General features: G+C 43.1%; 1 protein-coding gene across 1 annotated transcript in view; it reads right to left on the bottom strand.

The window, feature by feature from the left end:
* Window positions 1–18,901, bottom strand: part of PPID (peptidylprolyl isomerase D) — a 29,079-nt gene that overhangs the window by 3,621 nt on the left and 6,557 nt on the right. The window contains exons 4-7 of the mRNA XM_075612473.1: window positions 16,348–16,536; window positions 3,693–3,815; window positions 2,686–2,792; window positions 984–1,125 (exon numbers count right to left, since the gene is read on the bottom strand). Coding sequence (XP_075468588.1) covers window positions 984–1,125; window positions 2,686–2,792; window positions 3,693–3,815; window positions 16,348–16,536 — 561 coding nt within the window. The remainder of the gene's footprint in view (window positions 1–983; window positions 1,126–2,685; window positions 2,793–3,692; window positions 3,816–16,347; window positions 16,537–18,901) is intronic.

Below are 18,901 nucleotides of genomic sequence, written 5' to 3'. Positions count from 1 at the left end.
TAGGTCATTTGTATATTTATATGCGCATTTACATTTGCTTTTCTAGATTTGGACAACAAATGATATATGCAGAGCTATTTCATTATTTTTGCACATCCTTTTAAAGAAAGTGTCCAGAGAAGAAACAAACGCGTTGTGCCTGCTTGCAATAAGTTTGGTTTGTCCCTGACAGTTAATGTTGCTGCATTATTGCACTGACAGCACCCTGTCGCTGGGAGGTGTGGTTACTGCTTGGGAATATTCAGAGACTGGCATTGTGTACATAGCACCACCTGGTAAGCCAGCTACATTATTATACACCCTCATTTTTGTTTGAGCACATTCATTGCATCTGTTAATCTTTCTCTTTTCAGTAAGAACTTCCTACCACTATGGCATGCACCTTTTTTTTTTTTTTTTTGAGGTACAAATCAAACAGTCAAGTGAGAGACACTAAAAACATAGGAAAACAAAAATGTGGGAAAACTATCCCGTTTGTTCTTAACCGTATTGCCCACCTGCACAGTCACCTTTGAAACATGTCTGACTGACCAGGAACAATTTTGTCTTTTTTTGGTCTGTCTCAATTAACATAAACGTACACAGTTTAGTTTGATATGTCAGTTTCCAAATTTTGTAAAAGAATTAAGAGCAAAGTTTTACAATACATCCATTTGTGATTTCATAGACACAATATAATAAATGTAACATTACACAAATCACAGGAGACGTGGGGACTTTGGGGTCCTCTGTAGCCAAACGCTCCTCTGGGGACATCCCAGTTCCAGAGATGCTTACCGGTGAAGTAAGAAAGGTCTAAATCTCCCTCCAAGTGAGTCAAAATGGCTGCCAAATCTTGGACCAATAGGAAGCCGCAACATGAGCAGTTGTGCCTTCTTATTGGACATCCATTTAAAGCAGCAGTCCTGCTTTCTAATTTTTTTTTTTTTTTTTTTTAAGCATAGGTTTGAAGCAGGGTACCTGGAGATACTGTGGTAATTTACCTCATGACAGCTTTCAATCGCTGCTCTCCAGTCAGACATCTTCAGTTTACAGGCAGCATTGTTCAAGTTACAGCTCACAGCTATAGGATTTAACTTCGATATGTTGTCATCTCCCGTGACATCTTTGCAGCTTTCTACATATCTGCAAAACAAAAAAAGAGTTATTTTATGTGCTCCAAGCCCCTAAATTGGCATGTAAATAAGAAAACAAGGTACGCGAAGCGCACCGCAGGATTACTAAAATGAAAGTTTAATACAATAAAGATATCCCAAATAAGGGGCTAACACGGCACATATGTGCTACAAAAAAGGTCTAATATGTGAGAACACACCACAGTGAACAAGACACAATATACATATATGTTTTTTGTATATTGTGTCTTGTTCACTGTGGTGTGGTCTCACATATTAGACCTTTTTGTAGCATATATGTGCCGTGTTAGCCCCTTATTTGGGATATCTTTATTGTATTAAACTTTCATTTTAGTAATCCTGCGGTGACGCTTCGCGTACCTTGTTTTCTTGTTTCAATTGGGAGACTCCCCCTTTGTTGGGGGTTCTCTCCTTTTATAGGGGCCTTTTGAGGAGTGACCCCTTACGTGTTAGCTGCAAGCGGATTACATCATTTCATCTGATTGACAGCTCGAGCACAGATACCTTTTGCTTTGCTTTCTGGCATGTAAATAAAACCAGATGTTAAAGTAGGGAGTTCCATTGTAAGCCTTGCCTATAGTCATCACCAGCAATTGCAATAAACATTTCATAAAACTGGAAAAGCTGCGATAAACTAAGCGGAGGGTCTCACAGGTTTATGTACAGATTAACATGACACACCACTTAGTCAATTATATCGTGTATACAGAAGGCAAATTAACCCTTCGTGTGTCAGGGGGGCTGCAGCACCCTCTGACAAACGGTGATCACGTGACCGTAGGTTTCCTTAACCCTGAAACGTTAAGGCGCTCTCCTCTTCCATCCCCTTGCACTAACAATCGTGTCTTGCGTCCCATAGGATCTCCCCTAGAAACCGAGCCCTACAAGAGCAGGAAGTAGCCCCCCCCCCACCCCCCCGGGTGCCACACCTCATGATGTAGTGGCTACGTCTTGGGGCACCCAAAGGGTTACTACAAATGCTCTTCCCAGTATTTAAGGAGAAACAACTCAAGCCACTTCTAGCATGCAGTTTGCACTGCAAAAAATAGTATTATTAAGGAGTCAGGAAATAGACAAGTTATTTTCTGTCAAGTTTTAAATTATGTAAAAATCTCAAATTATTATTTCTGTAAACTGTGCATCAAATAGACTTAATACTTTGCTTTAGGAGGGCTCACTGGTGCATTGCGGGACCTTCTTTTAGTAAAGCTTTAAAAAAAAATGTACACAGGCAGTTTAGAGGTATAGAAAAACAGGGAGTGTTCAAAGCATATGGTCTGCCGAAGGGTGTATTTTAACTATTGTTGATTCTTTCATAAAAAACATTACCATTCTTCGGGCATCAGGAAAAAAACTCAAAGCACAAACGCAAGATAGAAATACACGGGTATGTACTACAAGTGTTGGAATCTTCCCATCTTACACACATTAAAGAGGAAACATTTCTCCCCTAATCAAGTGAATTCCAATACAGAACCGGAGGCCGAGCCGCTGGTGCACTATTTCTCTACACAGTTTGTGACTTGTTCGCATTGTTTAACCGCAGTACCGCAGAGCCTTGAGGTACTTCTTTGCTGCCATCTCCCAGTTCTGAGACTTGAAGAAATGATTTCCTATGTTCTTAACGTCTTCAGCTATCGCAGTGATTTTAACAACCTGACAGGAAGACATTGCGACATAAATCAATGTTTTGTGTTACAGGACAAATCATTTTAATGGGCTAGAATTACACATTGATGCTCTTTACATACACGCTGCTGCAAGCACCAATGCAAAATGGTTAAATATCCCATTTCATCACGTAATCTCAAAAGGCAAAAAAATCCATGAGTTTGGAGACAACGGAGCACGGGTGCAAAAATGGAAGGGCTACAATACTGGAGCCAAGTTAAAAGCAGTTTAATGAATGAGTGACAACGTGGCAAGATGTAATAAGCAACTCTAACGCGTTTCACGCATCTTTCAACGCTTCGTCAGAGACGCTAACTACATCTTGCCATGTCGTCACTCATTCCTTAAACTGCTTTTAACTTAGCTCCAGTATTGTAGCCCTTCCATTTTTGCAGCTGTGCTCCGTTTTCTCCATACTCCTGGAGAATCTTGGCATTCACCTGTACAGTGTGAGGCACGCCCAAGGAACCGCCGGCATTAGATTGTGAGTACATCATATCTCCTCACCACATTATAGGTTATACACAGTGGGAGGAATCTTTCTGGACTGTATACAAAACCTCTAGGGTGGTGGTCCACTAAGGAAGAGAATCGGCAAGCACGGTCTGTACGATCAACCAAGGACACTATACTGTATGTACACCTTTCCCTCTTTTTGAGCCCTATACTCAAGAATAGCCAAACTCCAAGATGCCTTGAATTCCTTTTTCTCTCAAGCAAGTTGATATTTTTCATCAGTAAATAGACTGTTCGTGTGTGTTCAAAACTTGGAAGCACTGATCTTTGAAACTTAGTTTCTTTTTTGCCTGGTTAATCTCAAAATGCTTTTCAGAAAGGAAAAGTAATGGCAATGATGCAGAATGCAACTCATGTGTGTGTACTTACATCATTTAATTCGACATCAGAGTCCTCAGGAAAGTCAGAGTACGTGTCACCAGAACCATCCAAGGGGGACGCTACAGACTCATTCCCGTCCTTCAGTTCCCCACACTCTGCTATCACACACAGCTGTAACAATACAAGTGGAAAGCAGCGAAGTGTTCAATTGGCCAAACTCTCAACTTTAGTGTCTTGCTTTGTTCTGTATGGATGCATTTTAACGCACTAGATCGCAATGTGCTTCAACTATGTGGCAAATCTCTATGGCGGTGTCCAACATCATGGCAGAAACACGTGCACACTAATCGATGGCTTAATACAAATAGTCACCTGCCGTTATTACTCTTAATGCTTTTCCTTCAGGCAATGCTAGCAACACAAGGGCAAAACTAAACAAAACAAGCAGAGGGCGGTGTGCACATCCCAGCTGGCAAGTATACCGGATGAAATCCTCGATGTGAATACTAAACTTAAAAACTAAAACAGCCATATACAAGAGTTTTGAAACAAAATTATTCACCTTGCTTAAGGCCTTTATTTAAAGAGTCGTTTGAGCTTTCATGCATTTTAAAGGTGCAATCCTCCTATACTTTATTAAACTATTAATTTAAATATTTTGTGATAAATGAGAACACTAGGAATTCTTGTTTAAAAATCAATGCTACATATTTTCAGATACTTTGTTAAAAGAAATTGTCAAAATATTGTGAGTAAACATTGCGGGTTTCCGCTAACTTTGTACTTTATTTTATAAAAATGGGACATTACTTTTTTCAAAGCCAGAGTGCATCCTTCCTATAATGCCATTCTAAGAATATTACAAAGGGTGGGTGGGGGAGTGAGGGAATAAGCTCTTGCTACTGTCCTGAGAATGGTGCCAGGGGTTAACGAAACTGGAGAACACAAAATCCTTGCAAGAGCAAGCAAAAGAACCCCTTTCAACAAGCACTCATAAAGTGAAAAAATGTATTAAAATAACTAAACCTTTAATGAATACTAATGGGTAACAGTGAACACAAAACTCTTAAAAAACAAATTAAACAGCTAACTTCCAGTCCTTAAACCAAGGCTGGTTGACATGTGGAGCTAGGGAATAGTAATATCCTGGCAAAAGCAGAATGGATATTTAGCTAATGCCTCAGTGTGGTATATAGCTGTAGAAATAATTATATGTTTATCACGGACAGACCGGACCGGACATATAAATTCGTACCTACACTGACTAAATTGATTCAAAGAGTATATTCAGACCAATGCATTAAAGTGCTTAATGTATATGAATCAACCAAGATATATATAAAAAAAAACTAGAAACGGCGCGTAAATATAACATGGGTTAAAAAGGCTACTATGTAGCTAGAAATGGGCTGAGGATTGAATGTGTAGTGTAATGAAAGTATCAGCATATCACTTTACATATTATCTATTTATTGTCAAATACCTCAGCGTGTATAGGAGTTCTCACAGAGATAAATCTTAAACTAGTGAGAAACTTCCCACGGGCTTCCGTGGAAACAGCACAGTGTAATGGGACAGAGTTGTATGAGTAATTATTGATATAAAGTGCAATAGTTCATATGCCCACAGTATGCAAGAATATAGTTTGCAGATCAGATCTAAATATTCAGATGTATATATTGTAGCACTAGAAAAAGCTCTAGGCACCTCCCACCCGGTGTGGTGTATTCATGAACACCACCGGACATTATATTATCCGGGTGAGGAAGAGGTTAACCTTAGTATACCACTGGAGTGCTATATGTACCTTCCACCCGGTGTGGTGTATTTGTGAACACCACCGGACCTTTAATTAGCCGGGTAAGGAAGGGGTTAATATAGGATTATAAACTAAGCCCCCTATGTGTATACTAGATCCTCTTAATGTATCATGCCTTTGGAGAGGACTTTTAACTGAAAGTCATCAAGGACCAGTTTAGATAAATTGATCACTTGACTCTTCTCCTCTTGAATGTTTGTTAATACCTGCGTCTCCCCCTCGATTTGCTCTTCCCTCCCTGGCCTCTGGCTCCCCATTGGTCTCTTTCTTGAGGATCTGCTCTTCTGGCCCATTCTTGTCTTGTGTTTGGGTAGGGAAAAGGGAGGGTACTGTCCGTGTCCTTTCCTAAAAAAGGAGTACTAGCTCCTTCAGCCCCTGTGCGTCTTGACCCAGACTCACCCTCATCATTGGACGTGTTCCAGTCAGTGCTGGAATCATATGTTGTATGTCTAGTTGTTTTTCTGGGATTATTGTGTTTAAACACATAGCCTTCTGTATAGTCTTTTTTTGTCACGTAAATATTTGCGTTGTTTCCGTGCTTTAAGATCATTAGTAAACTTTGATACATTGTTTTTTAATTTAATCTCCAATGTATCAAAATCTTCACTCCCTTTCCATGTTGGTACGTCAGTCAGGCATTTATTTAATTCTTCAGTCGTTTTTGCTAATTTGTCTTTTTCATGTGATATGATTAGTTCCATTAATTGTATAGAACATTGAGTTAGGATTTTCTCCCTGCGTGTATAGGAGTTCTCACAGAGATAAATCTTAAACTAGTGAGAAACTTCCCACGGGCTTCCGTGGAAACAGCACAGTGTAATGGGACAGAGTTGTATGAGTAATTATTGATATAAAGTGCAATAGTTCATATGCCCACAGTATGCAAGAATATAGTTTGCAGATCAGATCTAAATATTCAGATGTATATATTGTAGCACTAGAAAAAGCTCTAGGCACCTCCCACCCGGTGTGGTGTATTCATGAACACCACCGGACATTATATTATCCGGGTGAGGAAGAGGTTAACCTTAGTATACCACTGGAGTGCTATATGTACCTTCCACCCGGTGTGGTGTATTTGTGAACACCACCGGACCTTTAATTAGCCGGGTAAGGAAGGGGTTAATATAGGATTATAAACTAAGCCCCCTATGTGTATACTAGATCCTCTTAATGTATCATATACTTTGTACAATTCTAGTCAGGTGTGGTGTATTAATAAACATCACCAAACATATTAATAGCAAGTCTGAGTAGCGCAAACCCCCTATGCAACTAGGTATAATAAGTTATACATACGATAAGTTATACATACGATCGTAGTTGTTCTATGTTAAAGCACAGAGCACAAAATATATTCTCAATATGTGCTAAGTGTAAGTTGCAGGGACTCCACCCGGCGGTTACCCCGCATTCTTTGTAGCTCTTAGCACGTCACTACAATATGGCAGGTTTTCTTACGACCATTACTGACTTGTCCAGCTGGCAAAAAGAAGCAAGTGATATGTTTTCATCAGAGTCATGCACTAATCCCACCCCAAATGATGACATCAAAAGTTATTTTATTAATCTAGAACGTCTTCGAATAAAACAAGCCAAAATGTGGTGGGAAATCACCAGCATTGAAAATTACCTTCTGAATAATATTACACCTAGGGGATTGAGGGTGAATGTGGCCCCGTCTGCCCCGCCCTCAGAAGTGGACTTTCTGAAATCTTGGGAGAAAATCCTAACTCAATGTTCTATACAATTAATGGAACTAATCATATCACATGAAAAAGACAAATTAGCAAAAACGACTGAAGAATTAAATAAATGCCTGACTGACGTACCAACATGGAAAGGGAGTGAAGATTTTGATACATTGGAGATTAAATTAAAAAACAATGTATCAAAGTTTACTAATGATCTTAAAGCACGGAAACAACGCAAATATTTACGTGACAAAAAAAGACTATACAGAAGGCTATGTGTTTAAACACAATAATCCCAGAAAAACAACTAGACATACAACATATGATTCCAGCACTGACTGGAACACGTCCAATGATGAGGGTGAGTCTGGGTCAAGACGCACAGGGGCTGAAGGAGCTAGTACTCCTTTTTTAGGAAAGGACACGGACAGTACCCTCCCTTTTCCCTACCCAAACACAAGACAAGAATGGGCCAGAAGAGCAGATCCTCAAGAAAGAGACCAATGGGGAGCCAGAGGCCAGGGAGGGAAGAGCAAATCGAGGGGGAGACGCAGGTATTAACAAACATTCAAGAGGAGAAGAGTCAAGTGATCAATTTATCTAAACTGGTCCTTGATGACTTTCAGTTAAAAGTCCTCTCCAAAGGCATGATACATTAAGAGGATCTAGTATACACATAGGGGGCTTAGTTTATAATCCTATATTAACCCCTTCCTTACCCGGCTAATTAAAGGTCCGGTGGTGTTCACAAATACACCACACCGGGTGGAAGGTACATATAGCACTCCAGTGGTATACTAAGGTTAACCTCTTCCTCACCCGGATAATATAATGTCCGGTGGTGTTCATGAATACACCACACCGGGTGGGAGGTGCCTAGAGCTTTTTCTAGTGCTACAATATATACATCTGAATATTTAGATCTGATCTGCAAACTATATTCTTGCATACTGTGGGCATATGAACTATTGCACTTTATATCAATAATTACTCATACAACTCTGTCCCATTACACTGTGCTGTTTCCACGGAAGCCCGTGGGAAGTTTCTCACTAGTTTAAGATTTATCTCTGTGAGAACTCCTATACACGCTGAGGTATTTGACAATAAATAGATAATATGTAAAGTGATATGCTGATACTTTCATTACACTACACATTCAATCCTCAGCCCATTTCTAGCTACATAGTAGCCTTTTTAACCCATGTTATATTTACGCGCCGTTTCTAGTTTTTTTTTATATATATCTTGGTTGATTCATATACATTAAGCACTTTAATGCATTGGTCTGAATATACTCTTTGAATCAATTTAGTCAGTGTAGGTACGAATTTATATGTCCGGTCCGGTCTGTCCGTGATAAACATATAATTATTTCTACAGCTATATACCACACTGAGGCATTAGCTAAATATCCATTCTGCTTTTGCCAGGATATTACTATTCCCTAGCTCCACATGTCAACCAGCCTTGGTTTAAGGACTGGAAGTTAGCTGTTTAATTTGTTTTTTAAGAGTTTTGTGTTCACTGTTACCCATTAGTATTCATTAAAGGTTTAGTTATTTTAATAAATTTTTTCACTTTATGAGTGCTTGTTGAAAGGGGTTTTTTTTGCTTGCTCTTGCAAGGATTTTGTGTTCTCCATTCTAAGAATATGTCACACTATTAAAAAAACTCTTGTACAAAGTTGTGTTTTGTATTTGCATTATATTCCTCCAAGCAACAGCTCTATGCGTTTGCCAGTTGCGATCAGTGGAAAGAGCTCTGCCTTGTACATATAGTTTTACTAGCAGACACAAAAGGTGCAGCTGCTAAATTGGATTCTCCCTATTATATACACTTGAAAGAAAAGTAACCCAATTATTAGCGCTCACCTAAATGGATGATTAATGTGATCGTTAAAATAGTTTAATTGGAAATAATGATCAAATGTAGGGCTTTCATTGTTTTTTTTTTTTTTAACAACGCACTATGAATCCAGTAGGAGTAGGTCAGGCCTGCCCAACATGCGGCCCACCTGGACTCCCTGTGCGGCCCACGATGGCCACACCCCACTCCCCCGTCAGAGGAGGGTGGCAGGGAAGGAGCGCGCTCTAGCAGCGTGACCCGGAACTTCCAAGGGGACTGCTGAAGGGACTGAGGGGGATATGATAGGGGGTGGCTAATGATGATGAGGGGGACTGCTGAAGGGACTGAGGGGGATATGATAGGGGGTGGCTAATGATGATGAGGGGGACTGCTGAAGGGACTGAGGGTGATATGATGGGGGGTGGCTAATGATGATGAGGGGGACTGCTGAAGGGACAGAGGGTGATATGATGGGGGGTGGCTAATGATGATGAGGGGGACTGCTGAAGGGACTGAGGGTGATATGATGGGGGGTGGCTAATGATGATGAGGGGGACTGCTGAAGGGACAGAGGGTGATATGATGGGGGGTGGCTAATGATGATGAGGGGGACTGCTGAAGGGACAGAGGGTGATATGATGGGGGGTGGCTAATGATGATGAGGGGGACTGCTGAAAGGACTGAGGGAGATATGATGGGGGGTGGCTAATGATGATGAGGGGGACTGCTGAAGGGACAGAGGGTGATATGATGGGGGGTGGCTAATGATGATGAGCGGGACTGCTGAAGGGACTGAGGGAGATATGATGGGGGGTGGCTAATGATGAGGGGGACTGCTGAAGGGACTGAGGGTGATATGATGGGGGTGGCTAATGATGATGAGGGGGGCTGCTGAAGGGACTGAGGGTGATATGATGGGGGTGGCTAATGATGATGAGGGGGACTGCTGAAGGGACTGAGGGTGATATGATGGGGGGTGGCTAATGATGATGAGGGGGACTGCTGAAGGGATTGAGGGAGATATGATGGGGGGTGGCTAATGATGATGAGGGGGACTGCTGAAGGGACTGAGGGTGATTTGATGGGGGGTGGCTAATGATGATGAGGGGGACTGCTGAAGGGACTGAGGGAGATATGATGGGGGGTGGCTAATGATGATGAGGGGGACTGCTGAAGGGACTGAGGGAGATATGATGGGGGTGGCTAATGATGATGAGGGGGACTGCTGAAGGGACTGAGGGAGATATGATGGGGGGTGGCTAATGATGATGAGCGGGACTGCTGAAGGGACTGAGGGTGATATGATGGGGGTGGCTAATGATGATGAGGGGGACTGCTGAAGGGACTGAGGGAGATATGATGGGGGGTGGCTAATGATGATGAGGGGGACTGCTGAAGGGACTGAGGGTGATATGATGGGGGTGGCTAATGATGATGAGGGGGACTGCTGAAGGGACTGAGGGAGATATGATGGGGATGGCTAATGATGATGAGGGGGACTGCTGAAGGGACAGAGGGAGATATGATGGGGGGTGGCTAATGATGATGAGGGGGACTGCTGAAGGGACTGAGGGGGATATGATGGGGGTGGCTAATGATGATGAGGGGGACTGCTGAAGGGACTGAGGGAGATATGATGGGGGGTGGCTAATGATGATGAGGGGGACTGCTGAAGGGACTGAGGGAGATATGATGGGGGGTGGCTAATGATGATGAGGGGGACTGCTGAAGGGACTGAGGGAGATATGATGGGGGTGGCTAATGATGATGAGGGGGACTGCTGAAGGGACTGAGGGGGATATGATGGGGGTGGCTAATGATGATGAGGGGGACTGCTGAAGGGACTGAGGGAGATATGATGGGGGTGGCTAATGATGATGAGGGGGACTGCTGAAGGGACTGAGGGTGATATGATGGGGATGGCTAATGATGATGAGGGGGACTGCTGAAGGGACTGAGGGAGATATGATGGGGGGTGGCTAATGATGATGAGGGGGACTGCTGAAGGGACTGAGGGGGATATGATGGGGGGTGGCTAATGATGATGAGGGGGACTGCTGAAGGGACTGAGGGTGATATGATGGGGGGTGGCTAATGATGATGAGGGGGACTGCTGAAGGGACTGAGGGTGATATGATGGGGGGTGGCTAATGATGATGAGGGGGACTGCTGAAGGGACTGAGGGAGATATGATGGGGGGTGGCTAATGATGATGAGGGGGACTGCTGAAGGGACTGAGGGAGATATGATGGAGGGTGGCTAATGATGATGAGGGGGACTGCTGAAGGGACTGAGGGAGATATGATGGGGGGTGGCTAATGATGATGAGGGGGACTGCTGAAGGGACTGATGGTGATATGATGGGGGTGGCTAATGATGATGAGGGGGACTGCTGAAGGGACTGAGGGTGATATGATGGGGGGTGGCTAATGATGATGAGGGGGACTGCTGAAGGGACTGAGGGTGATATGATGGGGGTGGCTAATGATGATGAGGGGGACTGCTGAAGGGACTGAGGGGGATATGATGGGGGGTGGCTAATGATGATGAGGGGGACTGCTGAAGGGACTGAGGGAGATATGATGGGGGGTGGCTAATGATGATGAGGGGGACTGCTGAAGGGACTGAGGGAGATATGATGGGGGGTGGCTAATGATGATGAGGGGGACTGCTGAAGGGACTGAGGGGGATATGATGGGGGGTGGCTAATGATGATGAGGGGGACTGCTGAAGGGACTGAGGGAGATATGATGGGGGGTGGCTAATGATGATGAGGGGGACTGCTGAAGGGACTGAGGGAGATATGATGGGGGGTGGCTAATGATGATGAGGGGGACAGCTGAAGGGACTGAGGGGGATATGATGGGGGGTGGCTAATGATGATGAGGGGGACTGCTGAAGGGACTGAGGGGGATATGATGGGGGGTGGCTAATGATGATGAGGGGGACTGCTGAAGGGACTGAGGGAGATATGATGGGGGGTGGCTAATGATGATGAGGGGGACTGCTGAAGGGACTGAGGGTGATATGATGGGGGTGGCTAATGATGATGAGGGGGACTGCTGAAGGGACTGAGGGTGATATGATGGGGGGTGGCTAATGATGATGAGGGGGACTGCTGAAGGGACTGAGGGTGATATGATGGGGGTGGCTAATGATGATGAGGGGGACTGCTGAAGGGACTGAGGGGGATATGATGGGGGGGGGCTAATGATGATGAGGGGGACTGCTGAAGGGACTGAGGGAGATATGATGGGGGTGGCTAATGATGATGAGGGGGACAGCTGAAGGGACTGAGGGGGATATGATGGGGGTGGCTAATGATGATGAGGGGGACAGCTGAAGGGACTGAGGGAGATATGATGGGGTTGGTTTATGATGAGGGATGCTGGGGGGGGGGGGGGTTGTTTTGTGCAACTGCGGTCTCACCAAATAAACCCCATTTTAACAATGTTGTCCTACCTAGTTGATTGATCCAGGAAGATGTTAAAAGTGCTTGTCTTCTGTGACAGGCTTTTAAAAAAACGAAATGTATAAGTGTCTATATAATTCTGTTTGAAATTAGACTACATTGTGAAAATATAAATCATCATCATCACTTCTCCTATTTCAAACAATAACTACAGCTGCAATGAGTGACAAGAAAAAAAAAATAAGAAGAAAGTTGGGATCGGAGAACAGTTCTTTTAACGCTGAATGGACAAAAATATATTTGTTTACTATGTTCCGAGACAAATTTCTATGCCTCGTGTGTTGCGAAATGGTAGCTGTTCCCAAGGAATATAATATTAGGCGGCACTTTGAGACTAAACATCCCAAAGTGGCCAAATTGGACGCACATGAAAATAAAATTAAAGCAGTGAATTTTGTGAAACGCCTTCGTGCAGAACAACAGATTTTCAAGAAAGTGAACACTGAGAACGAGGCGGCCACCAAGGTCAGCTTTGAAGTTGAGGGAAATTGCTGCTGCTGGAAAAAGTTATACTGAGGGTGACTTTATAAAGAAATGCCTGTTGATTGCTGTTTCTGGGTTATGTCCACAAAAGAGGGGAACATTTGGGAATGTCAGTCTATCACGCATGACTGTACAGAGGAGGGTAGCGGACATTGCCACCAATCTTACTGATCAGTTGAAGCAGAAAGCCAGTGAGTTCCGCTTCTACTCTCTAGCAATGGACGGAAGCACAGATTTAAAGGACACGGCTCAACTTCTTATTTTTATTCGAAGGTGTTGATAGACACTTCGAAATTACTGAAGCGCTTGTTGGAATGTGCTCCATGACAGTTCCAACAATCAGAAAAGAAATATCCACTGAAGTAATAAAGTGCGTGGAGGATAAATTGGGAATAGATTTTGCAAACTTGGTGGCCATTTGTACTGATGGGGCAGCGGCAATATGCGAAAACATGTTGGAGCGGTTACTCTTATTGAACACTATCGGTAGACAAATAACCAAACATCACTGTATAATACATCTTCAGGTTATGTGTAGCAAAGTTTTGACGTTTGATTATGTAATGTCCAGTGGTAGTTTCTATTGTTAACTACCTCCGTTCTAGGGGACTGAAACATAGGACATCCCGAGATTGTCCTGAAGAGGTAGACGCGAGTGCTGCGACCTTTACCATACGGAAGTGAGGTGGTGGAGTCGAGGACGAGGCATCCAGCGTTCTGTCGCTTTAATAGAGGAAGTAGCCCAATTCTTAGAACAAGAACCAAGACAATTTCTTGAGCTTGAAGAAGAGTCCTGGAATCATGATCTTTTCTTCTTTTGTGACGTTACAACACATCTCAATAACCTCAACATTCAACTTCAGGGGAAAAATAAGCTTATATTTCAACTTTATGCAGCAGTGAAGGCTTTCAAAATGAAATTGAAGCTTTTCAGAAGTCCGCTGTTGAAAAGTGAAATGAGTCACTTTCCCACTTGTGCACAGCATATCCCTCAGCACAAGCACACCGAGCTCGGAGAAAAATATGCTATGAAAATTGATGTTGTGATTGAAGGATTTGACAGAAGACTCACTTTGTCTAAAGAGGACATTCAATTGAAGATCCCTTTTCAGTGGGTCCAGCAGACTTGCCATTCCAATTGCAGGTGAATGTTATTGATCTTCAGCATTCGACAGATTACAGAAATAAGCACAGAGAAAGCAGTCTGCAGGACGGTGTGTGGGTAATTATCTATACCTCAGATCTCTACCGACACGTTTGCTGTACACTGCCTTCATTACAGAGCATGGCAGGTGTGTGCTCTAACACAATAGCATTCTCCTATCAGCTGTTTGCATTTTATCCATGGTATTTTAGTTATTACCCCCCCCCCCACCTTCATTGGTGGTTCTCCCTCATAGAAGGTTCCACATAGGATAATGTTTGTACACATCCATACCTTATCCTGAACTGTCTACAATCCAGGGTTCACCTACTCCTGCTGGATTCATAGTGCATTGTTTAATTGTTTATTTAAAGCCCTATATTTTATCGTTATTTGCAATTAAACTATTTTAACTAATCACATTAATCATCCATTTAGGTGAGCGAGTGCTAATAATTGGGTTACTTTTCTTTCGAGTATATATATTATTCAATACCCGTTATTCATTATCCAAATCAGCACCATCATCCCATTACTTCATCATTAAGCTGAAGCGGGGGTTCTACCCAGTTTTCCCCCCTATCTCCCTATTATCACAGAACGTCTCAATGATTGGCTATACTTGGAGAATCCCAAAAATGATTTAAGAGATGAGCCCCGTTTATTAAAAAAAAAAGTCAATTTAATGTGGCACTGATGAATGTTTTTAAGCCTTTGTGCCACACCACGTAAAAGGCTAAACTATATGGCCTGGAACTATCTTCTACTGGTTGCCCACTAGAGACTGGCGAATTTTCAGTCAAAATCCGAATCCCCTGCGGGATCAGTCTCAAAAAGGGCAGTCTGTTTTTTAAAACCATTAATAAAATTCCATTAGTAAAAATCCAACCGGATGCCACAGAATTAGTCAATGGATCCAAATCCGATTGTCTTGAATCAGAGTCCGGATTCTTAAAAATACAAAAGGTCGGATTTGAATACCTGAAATATGTTTTTGCATGTAGGAAGGAGGAGGAAAGAGAGCTTTAGCTCACACTGCTGCCCCGAATAAGAGAGGTTGTGTGGGTTCTAATCCTGTTGGGCCTGATACCAGGACACCATTCCAGCCACTAGATGCCCTAGACTTGTCAAATCAATATAGTTGGTGTGTGTGTGTGTGTGTATTTATTTTTTAAATATATGCAGCTTTTGATTACCTTTATTGAAAACGAATTACCTAAGCTGTCGATCGATTAGTTCTCCTGTGATTGATCAACAAACCTCCTGTTTTCCATGGTTCACTAAATGGTTGCCTTTCAGTTTCAAATGAATCCTTCAGTGTAACTCAGCAGCTACAACATATTCTTATATTACTACGGTAACATTATCTATAGTTACAGTTTACTGCTCAAACTGCTGGGAATATTGGCAACAAATTATCACAAACAGGAAAGTGTTACAAAGATCTTGCACTGCTGGGGAGGTGGGCCAACACCTGCTATAGAAATCAAAGGATTATCCATATATTAAAACTGTCATTAAGAGTTGAAGAAGAAAAAAAAGCAGTAAGTGTTATCTAATACTACAGAACGGATATAGATAGAGAGAGAGAGATAGAGATATATAAAATCTTATGGCTGTTTATTGTTGATACTGTACTTGCTTATTTTGTACCCTTACATTTTGCATCCTGCATCCTTTCCTCTCTTTCTAATAATGTGTTCACCTTAAATGTTGGTGGCATTGGTAATTACTGGAATAGTAACAGAGTTTCATGCAAATGTATGTTTCCTTTTGTGCAAAGTCTCCCTCCCCCCACTCCAAAAAACAAACAAAATGGAGACTCAAGCCCCCATTATTAAAGCACTCCAAAAATTATAAATGCAGACCCTGTCTGCCCACTGCTACGAACTTCTAAATATCAACTATGAGACACGTACAATACCATGAAGCATTCTAGTGACTATTACTGTGTATTTAGAAGAAGTGGGAAATACACATTGCCTGAATTTTCAGTTTTATGCAGTGCTGATCTGCAGATTTAAGGCTACTCCAAGCGCCGAAGGACATGTGAGAGGTAAGCGTGTAAAGGCCTTCACCAACGCAACATAATGCACCATGTTCATTTTCAGGAGGCAGTGGATTCAAATTCATCCCCACACAAGCTGGAAATGGTTTAAATAAAACACTAGTATTTTTGGATTAATTCATCCCCTTTGTACTTTTAACCAAAGAGGGGTTACACTTCCATATTCATTACTTACCTTAATAGGCTTCTCTTCCTTCACTTCAATGTTTTCCAACATTTTAACCACGCCAACACCTTTAAGCACCTGGCCAAACACCACGTGCTTCCCGTCCAGGTGGGGGGTGGGCACAGTTGTGATGAAGAACTGAGACCCATTAGTATTGGGGCCAGCATTGGCCATACTGAGCAAGCCCTCTTTGTCATGCTGCAGGAAGATAAATACAACATGTGTAAAAAGAGCACCACACTGCATATGCGAACATATTTAGTAAACAGCAGTAAATCTAGTAATCCCAAAATGTTACCACTTTAAACAATGTCTACTTTAGTTGCCATCTGTAGGACAGCGTTTCAAACCCTCTTCTCGGGGAACCCCAGCAAGACCAGGCGTTATGAATAACCAAGCACACAGGAATGCACTGGTCCATGGCCCGGCGTTATGAATAACCAAGCACACAGGAATGCACTGGTCCATGGCCCGGCGTTATGAATAACCAAGCACACAGGAATGCACTGGTCCATGGCCTGGCCAGGCGTTATGAATAACCAAGCACACAGGAACGCACTGGTCCATGGCCCGGCGTTATGAATAACCAAGCACACAGGAATGCACTGGTCCATGGCCCGGCGTTATGAATAACCAAGCACACAGGAATGCACTGGTCCATGGCCTGGCCTGGCGTTATGAATAACCAAGCACACAGGAACGCACTGGTCCATGGCCCGGCGTTATGAATAACCAAGCACACAGGAACGCACTGGTCCATGGCCCGGCCCGGCGTTATGAATAACCAAGCACACAGGAATGCACTGGTCCATGGCCCGGCATTATGAATAACCAAGCACACAGGAATGCACTGGTCCATGGCCCGGCGTTATGAATAACCAAGCACACAGGAATACCCTGGTCCATGGCCTGGCCAGGCGTTATGAATAACCAAGCACACAGGAATGCACTGGTCCATGGCCTGGCCAGGCGTTATGAATAACCAAGCACACAGGAATGCACTGGTCCATGGCCTGGCCAGGCGTTATGAATAACCAAGCACACAGGAATGCACTGGTCCATGGCCTGGCCAGGCGTTATGAATAACCAAGCACACAGGAATGCACTGGTCCATGGCCTGGCCAGGCGTTATGAATAACCAAGCACACAGGAATGCACTGGTCCATGGCCTGGCCAGGCGTTATGAATAACCAAGCACACAGGAATGCACTGGTCCATGGCCCGGCGTTATGAATAACCAAGCACACAGGAATGCACTGGTCCATGGCCCGGCGTTATGAATAACCAAGCACACAGGAATGCACTGGTCCATGGCCCGGCCAGGCGTTATGAATAACCAAGCACACAGGAATGCACTGGTCCATGGCCCGGCCAGGACATTCCGAGGAGAGGGTTGAGAAACACGACCGTAGGACTTTCACATGTGAAATGCTAAGCATTAATACACACTTCTGAGAGATTATTAGCCAGGCGAAAGAGATGGAGCTTTGGTTTTATGGCTGCATAAGGGTTAACAGATTACTGTAGCATATGATGTATATGTAGCTTTAAATCTTGCATCAATGGTAAAAGCAAAAATCGCATAATATACCGGGATAATACAAGACTAGGATAAGGACATCAACTGTAATAAAAACAAAAATATGGGGGGAGGGGGGAATTTTTAGGGAGACCTAGGTTCCCAAGATACTTGGCAGTACAGTATTACTTTCTGGATTTTCCCTGAGATTTAAGAGCGGCTCAGTGAGTAAAGACATTGACTGGGAACCTGGTTGAATTCCCTGTGTCGGCTGCTTGTGACCTGGGCAAGTCACTTTATCTCCCTGTACCTCAGGCACCAAAAACATAGGTGGTAAACTCCAGGGGGCAGAGACTGTGTCTGCAAAATGTCTCTAAAGCGCAACTAAAAACTAGCAGCGCAATACAAGAACAATCATTATTAATATTATTATTAAATGGCCATTCAATAGGATGCTGCAGTTTACTATATTGGCTTGGGATACACAAGATCTAAATGGCCATTTTGTTTCCCCTAGAGTGGCAGAGACAAGTAAATATCAGGACACAGTGGGCCCAGGTCCTGAGAATGAAGTGGTTCCACCTTCAGAGAACCTCTTGGCTCCAAACGTGAATATAGAATGTGAGCCAAACAGGTGTTTGAATAAACACACTTTGCCAGCTACTCATGTAAATGAGGATTACACGAGCATAATTAGATCAAAGCATACTGGTGGGAATGTTTTACTTCCATGCAGCTGCAGAACATAAACCTGGAACGTCCCAAATCTTGCATTTTGCAGAGAGTGTAAAACATTCAACTCTATGGGGCTCATTCAATAAGCTCAGAAGTGGCCAATCGCAGGATGAGCAAATTGAACACTCCCATTCAAGTCACCGGACTGCAGTTGGCCACTTCAGAGTTTATTGAATAAGCCCCTATAAATAATAAGACTTGCATTTTGTTCTAAACCTTGCCTGACTGCACTATTACGCCCCAATCACAATCTTTGTTATCTTCCATTTACACGTTCGTTCTAGGTCATTTTTTGATAGCAGCTGGTTA

The sequence above is a fragment of the Ascaphus truei genome, chromosome 1, assembly GCF_040206685.1.
Source record: "Ascaphus truei isolate aAscTru1 chromosome 1, aAscTru1.hap1, whole genome shotgun sequence".
NCBI classification, from domain to species: Eukaryota; Metazoa; Chordata; class Amphibia; order Anura; family Ascaphidae; genus Ascaphus; species Ascaphus truei.
Note: the sequence above shows the minus strand (reverse complement) of the source record. Positions and strands in the feature narration are given on the sequence as shown.